We start from the raw sequence: 8,248 nt of genomic DNA on the forward strand, positions 1-8,248 counted from the left end.
AACTACTGTGCATACAAATGCAAGAAGCCATGCAGTGGCTCTGGGAGTAAAGTAGACAACACCTGTCTATTGAAGCAGCTTGATGCTGGAGAGCAATGTCTGTATGCTGTCAATAAAACTAATCACATACTGTCTCGTCCAGTTGATGGCAGTGGCTCTTGGCGTGTTGTACCAGGCAGAATGAAGCATGTCACTGTTGGAACTCATGAGATATTTGGCATTAATCCAACCAATGAAGTATACCGCTGCAAGAAACCTTGTCTTGGTGAATGGGAGAAGATGGTGTTTGATGAAGGAGACATGAAGCAAGTTGATGCTACTCTCAATGGAGTGTTTGCTGTCAGTACAGGAGCCTCCATATACCAACACAACATACCTTATTAACAAGATTAACAAGGTTGATGAGAAAAAACTGAATTTGACTTTAATATTTTGATTTTTTATATAGTTTTTGTTTTAGATACTATTCAAAAAAGATTTAATCGTTAATACAATGGCAGTTTGCAAGCATGACATATTATGAATATTATCTCATATGAACTTCACAACAACTTAAATACACATTCTCTTTACACATTTTAAATTTATAAAATATATAGCTGCAAAACATAATGTGGTCTGGCTATGTGAAACTAATTCAAATACAAAAGCAAGAATGCTTTAAGGTGTTTTTTTAATTTATCAGATCCCATGGTTTGATGCAAATTACAACAATACAACTCCAAAATAGTTGAACCCATAGTATAAACCATATCAAATAATTAACAAAACAACAATCATGCAAGCATGATATAAAAATCATGTACTTTTCTTTTGATGACACACTAAAGCAATGTCTCTTAGTTTCTTTGTCAAGTTTGATCAACTAATTGTCCAAGATTTTAGACCATGTCATCATACATCATGCTACATCATACTGTCGTCATTATGTCATTTGATTTTCCCTTAAGCTATGCATTCTATTGTGCTTGAGTCTAAGACACAATAACTACATTATGATAAAACAATTGGATCAATAGATCTAGCTGTCTTTACTTGGGATTATCCATCTAAGATGGGAAACAGTTTCATTAATCTCTAATTTTTTGATTGAGAAGTACAGGTAGTGTGTTCCACATAAAACACAAGCAAAATGGAGTGATGGCTCAACCTCCCTCATCATGATGCACACACATCACAATACAAACACGTGCAATGGCATGGCAGGATAATGATGCACCACATGATAGCATGATAGCTAGCCTATAAGGACATGACAACTGACAGCTGTATTCTTTTAAGATGACATTGACAGTCTCATTCTTCTCATTTAAAACCTATCTATGTTTTACAGGACCTCAGAGGCATCTCTAGCATCTGAAACTTGTGACTGGAAGCTGTACTCTAGCATGATGGGTGCATTTGCCATTATTTTATGAATAGATTTGCAGTAAGTGTATCAATCGTTTTCAAATATGGGTGACAATATCAATGCACTCATATATGCACTCCCTTGTATAGATACTCCTGAAGTTCGAGATACCAAATCACATGTATGGTAGATTTGTCTACATTGTTATGGTGAGGTGAGGTCACAAGGCTCAGCAAGCATCAAGTTATTGTTTATACTTTTAGATAAGCTTATCTAAACATAAGGTTATGATGTAAACTGTTATAGTGCAAAGTACATCTCATCATTCATCAATAGTATATAGCTCTATTTCATTTCCTGTAGTAGCACTACATAGCTAAATGATATCAAGTGCGATCTAGTGATAGAATACTTGGACTTGTTACTTATATACTAGCTACAATTGACAAAAATGAAAATTTTTCAAGCTCTCATAATCTCAGTCTCTTTATTATGGGTAAGCCTGATTTCATCACTGCCATAAAATGTTCTTTAGAATGCTACAGGAGACTTTACACTGTCATTCCAGTTTCATCGCTACAGCAATCCTTCTGATCGTGATGTTAATGGAAACTGTTGTGATACTGCTCAGAGGGTCATATGTGGCTCCTGTGACACTCATTTTAAATCACTTTGTCTAAGAAATGGAGGAACATCACATTCCCAAACCGGTCAATGCATACCTGGCACTGTTTTAAGTCCTGGAGGGGTTGGTGGAAGCAGTGTAAACTTTAGTGCCCACATTGGTGTCATTTCAAATCCTTTTGGCTACAATAAATCTGGAAGTATTTTACAAGTATCTATAACAATAATTTTTTCAATATTATGTATAATTTTTCTTTTTTGGGTAGTCTGGGTTTCAGTTATACTTGGAAGTATGGGACGATGATCAATTTAGTGTTGATGACTTAATTGACAGAATAGTATTTAACATTTCTAATCACACTTCATCTCAAATATCACACACTGCAATCGGTGTATTTAGCAGAGTTTCATTATTATCCAGTTATAGGCTGTTATGCAGTGTGAATTATTATGGATTTGATTGTTCAGTCCTCTGTATACCCTATAATGATGATACTAATGGACACTATACCTGTAATAGCACTACTGGAGCAAAGAAATGTAGAGAGGGCTGGCAGAATGTAACCAATAACTGTACAAATGGTTAGTCAACTAAAAGTAAAAAATAAAAATATGAATAAATTTTTCCTGTTTTATAGTTGCTTGCAATTTAGTGTGTCAATCACCAGGTGGTACATGTACACATAATGGGACTTGTCAGTGTACTATTGGTTGGTCAGGAGATGGCTGTGACATACCTCAGTGTATTGAAGGGTGTCATCCTCAAGGAGGATATTGTACTGAGCCATATCAATGTTTGTGCTACAATAATTGGAATGGAAGTCTTTGTAATGAGTCGTTTTGTACTGTTAACTGTAGTTCAATAGGAGGACAATGCCTGGTACCTGATCAGTGTACATGTTTTGCTGGTTATACAGGACCTGCATGTGAAATTGGTATACAAATAAAATATCATTGATGGTTGATTTTTTTAAATTATAGATTTACTTCCTTGTGATCATCAAATGCCTTGCTTTAATGGAGGTCATTGCTCCCATACTGAATCTCCTGGAGAATATGTTTGCTCCTGTCAAGTGGGTTACATGGGAATGAATTGTGAGGTTAATATTGACGTCTGTGCTACTCAACCATGTCTTAATAATGGAACATGTATTGTAAGTTAAATATTGTAGTCCCAAACATAAAAAAGATGGAAATTAAGAGAATGGGATGTGTCTTAATATAGTTGTGTTTATAGAATGAAGATCCTGGCAATTACAGTTGCATATGTTCTGCTGGATGGACAGGAAAATCTTGTCATTTCTCAATTGAATATTGTGAATCAAACCCATGTATTAATAATGGAACATGTGTGAATCTTCCAAATGCTTACTATTGTAACTGTTCAAGTCAATATGAAGTAAGTTAAAACAGAACATAATTAAATTTCAAAGTAGCCTGTTCTATATTTAGGGACTGAACTGTGAACTAGCTGTTAACGCTTGTCTTCCTGATCCTTGCCAAAACAACTCCACATGCATTAACCATGTTACTAGTTACTCTTGTGAATGCAATGAAGGATTCACTGGCCATGACTGTGAAAGCATAATATCATCATCATACACTACAGCATCGCTGCCATCGCCTTCTGCAAATCCCCCCACTACAACCATAGATACTACAACAAGTCAAACTAGTATGCTAATAATGATAATAATATTAATATACCTTTTTTTAGTAGTAGGTCCAATTGTTGGAGGTATTGTTGGTTCATTGTTTCTAACAATACTCTTGATCACAGCTTTTGTTGCAGTATCAGTTATAGCATCGTGTTTTAAGAAAAGGAAAATGAGGAACCACAGTAAGACAATAATCTAATTGATTAATTGCTATGTTTACCAAAATACAGAGGAGATTCACACAAGTGATGCAATGGATAACGTAGCTACTATTACTCCATTGCCTAACCCAAGTTATGCAGTGATTCAAAGAGCATATGGTGATAATGATGAGGACTTATACATATGAGAAAATAGATCTTTTTATCCCATATTAAATATAAACTACTTACTATACATGGTACAAAAATTTGTCATGCAATCAAATAATTCAATTAGATACAAGTAGATATACTGCCATTACTATTCATTCATTCATTCATGCATGTGCATGTACAAATTATTCTTACTATCATTATTAATAATCATACTAACAATGTTAAAACAAAATAACACAAAAAAGACAATGAAAAAAGGAAAATCCAGAGGATTGAGAGAAAAAAACAAATAAATCAACACAGGGGAAAGATGGAGAGAGAGAGAGAGAAACAAAATAGTCATATAACCACATCCACTGATGGTGGAGAGATGGGCGCACCACATTAGTGGACATAACCATGCCATACTACCAATAGCCTCTGAAAAAGATGGCTTGTAGTTCTTACTGTTAGAAATTGAGTTAGTAATGAATGATGATCTCCACCAAAGACATTTCAATGTCTGCACCCACCACAGGCACAGTGACAGACCATATCTATCAGTAAAATAGCAAAATATGCTAATTAAAATTTCCCCAACCTTCCTCTTAGCCACTTTATTAAGAATTTGTAGGAGTCACATTCCCATGGATCCAGACTTCTTCAACAACCAGCCCAAAACAAAGGATTAACCCAGCTATTAAAAAACAAGAATAAAAGGGTAGGCTTATTGTCTTACCAAAAAGGAGTCTGAGTATAATAATGTAGGGAATTGTTGAAATCTTTCTCAAAATCTTTATATCAAGCCTTTCCTAGAGCATTTAATATGGGTGTGGTCTTTAATGGTAAACCACGCCCCGACATGAGAACACACCCACGTGCGCCCACGTGCTCATTCAAAATGTCTTCTAGAGTCATTGTAAAAAATCTTCCCAGCAAAGCAACGAGCAAAGAACTTAAGGAGCATTTCTCAAAATGTGGTCAGGTAATTAATGCATTGATCTAAATTACTTTGAATCAAATTTATTCAATTAATTATTAATTAATTAACACATTGATATGATTTTGAGTTAATTATCTTTAATTTTTATATTTTATAGATAACAGATGTTAAACTCATGTACACTCGTTCCGGTACTTTCCGTAGATTTGCCTTCGTTGGTTATTCCGATTCATTTTCAGCCCAAGAGTCCATTAAATATTTCAACAATACTTACATTGGCACATCAAAGATTCAAGTAATTGAAGCAAAGTCTTTCGGAGACTCTTCCATCCCTCGTCCTTGGAGCAAATACTCTACCGGCAGTTCAACCAATCAAATCTATGAGAAGAAGAGGAAGTCAACTAAGGACTCAAGTATTGACGAGGAGGAACAGAAAGAGAAGGAGGAGGGGAGGAAGAGTAAGAGACTTAAGCTCAATGAGGATTTTCATCAAAGTCAGTTAGTGTCACTTGTCAACGAACTCGAGGAATTAAAGTCAGAGCCTGGTTTTATGGAGTTTCTTGCTGCTAACGAGCGTGGGTGTTCCTCGGAGACGTGGTCAAATGAAGGGAAGGGCAGCTCAGAGAATGATAAGAAAAAGAAGAAACGAAAGGAAGTGGAACTCAATGAAGATGAAGACAATAATTGTAAGGAACTATTATAAAATTGTATTACTTTGGTTATTTAAGTCTATGAAGTCTTTACTTATGCACAGGGTTTCCCACAAAGCATGCTAAGTGAGCTAAACAGTAAATAGCATTTTAAAACAACTTTTAAAATTCATTAAAAAATTCAATTTTGATTGGAATCAGCTCAATGTTGATACACATCATAACGAAATGTATATGTATTAGAAAAAATTATAAAAATGGAGGGCCCTCACCTAGCCATTTCATTAAATTTGGTCACGCAGAGGCTTTGGCCCAATTTTTGAGCAGCTTTAAAAATTTGTAAAAAAATTCAAACTTGATCAGAATCAGCTCAAACTTTCTACACAACATAAGTACATTTATGTGCATTAGAAAAAAATTTTAAAATGAGGAATTCTTATCTTTTCATTTTTGACATAATTTGGCCAGAATCCCTGTACTACAGTACAGGGACTTGGGCCCAATTTTTGAGCTTCTTTAAAAATTTGTAAAAAATTCAAACTTGCTTGGAATCAGGTCAAACTTTCTACACAGCATTAGTACATGTATATGTATGTGAAAAAATTATAAAAATGGGAAATTTTCTACTTTTCATTTTTGGTGAAATTTGACCAAAGTCCCTGTACTGTAGTACAGGGACTTGGCATATTTTTTGAGCATCTTTAAAAATTCATAAAAAATTCAAACTTGATTAGAATCAGCTCAAACTTTCCACACAACATAAGTACATGTATACATATAAGAAAAAAATTATTAAAATGGAAACTTTCATCTTCACATTTTTGACAAAATTTTTGGACAACTTTAAGCATTTCATAAAAATCCGAACTTGTTTGAAATAACAAGAACGTACATGTACATGAGCAGTTTTGAGCACTATACCATAACCCTGTGGGAAACCCTGCTTATAAATGTATGTGTTACTTAATATGTGATTTATTGTGTATCCTTTTTATTGTAGTAGCACGAGTTCCTTCCTCGGTCTCTGATCTAGAGTTCCTTAAATCAAAAGTTGTTGAACACGTGACAGACGAAACAAGAGAAGAAGAGAGAGAGGAAGAGAGTGAGCCATCACCTCCCCTCCACACCATTAGGATGAGAGGTCTCCCTTATGATGCATCAGAGAAACATGTACACAAGTTCTTCTCTCCAATCCAACTATCAAACATCAGACTACTGAAAGATGATAGGGAGAGGTGCAGTGGACTGGCCTTTGTTGATGTAATGAGTAAGACTGACTTGAAAGAAGCAATGAAGAGGAATAAAGGAAGGATGGGTAGACGATATATTGAGCTAGTTGTGGACACTGGGTCAAAAGAGAAGACTGTTAAAGAGAAGAGTAAGAGGCCCTGGGAAGAGAAGGAAGATGAGGAGACTGTGGAATCAATAGCAGACTCTGGTCAAATCTTTATTCGTAATCTTCCATATACAACTACTGAAGAGGAACTGACTGAGTTATTTGAAGAGTATGGTCAATTATCTGAGATTAATTTACTGGTTGATAAGAGCACTGGATCCTTCATTGGTCTGGGATATGTAACGTTCATGTTCCCTGAACATGCTGTCAAAGCATTCTCAGAATTAGATGGTCAAGTATTTCAAGGGAGGCTCTTACACTTGCTGCCTTCGAAACCTCCAAATAAGGAAGTGGGTGTGGTCAAGAGTATTGAGCCCGAGACACAGTCATCATCGTTTAAGTCGAAACAAAAAGAAAAATTGAAATTGGAGGCTGGAAGTTCGCATAATTGGAATACTCTGTTCTTAGGATCTAACGCTGTTGCTGATTCCACTGCTGATCAGTTTGGTGTGAGAAAGAGTGAACTATTGGATCTTGATACCACTCAGTCACTGGCTGTGAGACTAGCACTCGGTGAAACACAACTGGTCAACGAAACAAGAGAGTTTTTAGAATCACACGGTGTGAAGCTTAACTTGTTTGATACTGATGAAAACGAGGTTACAAGAAAAAGAAGCAAAAATGTTGTATTAGTAAAGAATCTCCCGTTTGGTACCAGCACTAAGGAATTAACCGAATTATTTGGACCCTTTGGCTCCCTATCTTGTGTCATTCTACCTCCTGCTGGTATATCAGCTCTGGTCGAGTACTCCTCCTCTAATGCTAAAGTTGCCTTTAAGAAGTTGTCATACTGCGAATTTAAGCACCTTCCACTTTACCTGGAGTGGGCTTCATTTGGAGTAATGAGTGGTGAACCCTCTCAGCCTTTAAGGATACTGGTAAGGTTAAAGAACCTTTGAATATTTTTTACAACAGAATGCTCCAAAGGATATGATAGTACTAAGAAACGTTCTTTTTGAGGCCTCGAAGAAAGAGCTCTTCCAATTACTTTTAGCTTTTAGTAAAATTAAAAGCATTCGTTTACCAAAGAAACAGAATGATAATTCTCATCATGGATTTTGTTTCGTTGAGTACTCTACTACTGAAGACACCCATAGTACTTTTGGGTGTCAACTCATTTGTATGGGTGGAAGGTGGCGGTAGTGTTAATGACATTTGTGCTAAGACTGCTCTTAGCCCCAGATTCTCAAAAAATAATTATGTTAATTTGTACCTTCTTTGTAAGAATAATCTGATTTCTTACACATTTAACTTAGTGAATTTCTGTTATGACAGTGTGTTCTTTTTGTTAAGTTATAATGAATCTGTGTATTATTAACACTGGGGCGTA

General features: G+C 35.6%; 3 protein-coding genes and 1 long non-coding RNA gene across 4 annotated transcripts in view; 3 read left to right on the forward strand and 1 right to left on the reverse strand.

The window, feature by feature from the left end:
- Window positions 1-18: 18 nt before the first annotated feature.
- On the forward strand, window positions 19-484 carry LOC109586430 (lectin L6-like; the record flags this gene model as incomplete). The annotated part of the gene is made up of 1 exon (XM_020002614.1): window positions 19-484. A coding segment is annotated over one exon (366 nt), but the record flags the coding sequence as incomplete, so codon positions are not given.
- Window positions 485-1,750: 1,266 nt separating this feature from the next.
- On the forward strand, window positions 1,751-3,982 carry Delta5 (delta-like protein 1). The gene is made up of 9 exons (NM_001308630.2): window positions 1,751-1,847; window positions 1,887-2,186; window positions 2,242-2,557; window positions 2,614-2,910; window positions 2,957-3,129; window positions 3,213-3,374; window positions 3,428-3,650; window positions 3,693-3,815; window positions 3,864-3,982. The coding sequence occupies exons 1-9, from the start codon at window positions 1,803-1,805 to the stop codon at window positions 3,980-3,982; spliced, it is 1,758 nt and encodes a 585-aa protein (NP_001295559.2). The 5' UTR covers window positions 1,751-1,802.
- Window positions 3,983-4,147: 165 nt separating this feature from the next.
- LOC109586431 (uncharacterized) lies at window positions 4,148-4,767 on the reverse strand. The gene is made up of 3 exons (XR_002187026.1): window positions 4,669-4,767; window positions 4,531-4,626; window positions 4,148-4,486 (listed from the first exon to the last, which is right to left on the reverse strand). It is a non-coding gene; the product is annotated as an uncharacterized LOC109586431 (long non-coding RNA).
- Window positions 4,768-4,804: 37 nt separating this feature from the next.
- The window catches only part of LOC100638694 (probable RNA-binding protein 19), a 20,575-nt gene continuing 17,131 nt past the window's right edge, over window positions 4,805-8,248 (forward strand). The window contains exons 1-2 of the mRNA XM_020002616.1: window positions 4,805-4,914; window positions 5,030-5,558. Coding sequence (XP_019858175.1) covers window positions 4,831-4,914; window positions 5,030-5,558 — 613 coding nt within the window. The 5' untranslated portion in view covers window positions 4,805-4,830. The remainder of the gene's footprint in view (window positions 4,915-5,029; window positions 5,559-8,248) is intronic.

Source organism: Amphimedon queenslandica, unplaced genomic scaffold, assembly GCF_000090795.2.
Source record: "Amphimedon queenslandica unplaced genomic scaffold, v1.1 AMPQUscaffold_12876, whole genome shotgun sequence".
Taxonomy (NCBI): Eukaryota; Metazoa; Porifera; class Demospongiae; order Haplosclerida; family Niphatidae; genus Amphimedon; species Amphimedon queenslandica.

Excerpts from the sequence above, each read along its gene's own strand:
- Delta5 (NM_001308630.2), top strand. The coding sequence starts at position 1,803 with ATGAAAATTTTTCAAGCTCTCATAATCTCAGTCTCTTTATTATGG. Across the intron at positions 2,187-2,241 it reads AATCTGGAAGTATTTTACAA|TCTGGGTTTCAGTTATACTT; the intron begins GTATCTATAACA and ends TTTTTTGGGTAG. Across the intron at positions 3,130-3,212 it reads TTAATAATGGAACATGTATT|AATGAAGATCCTGGCAATTA; the intron begins GTAAGTTAAATA and ends TTGTGTTTATAG.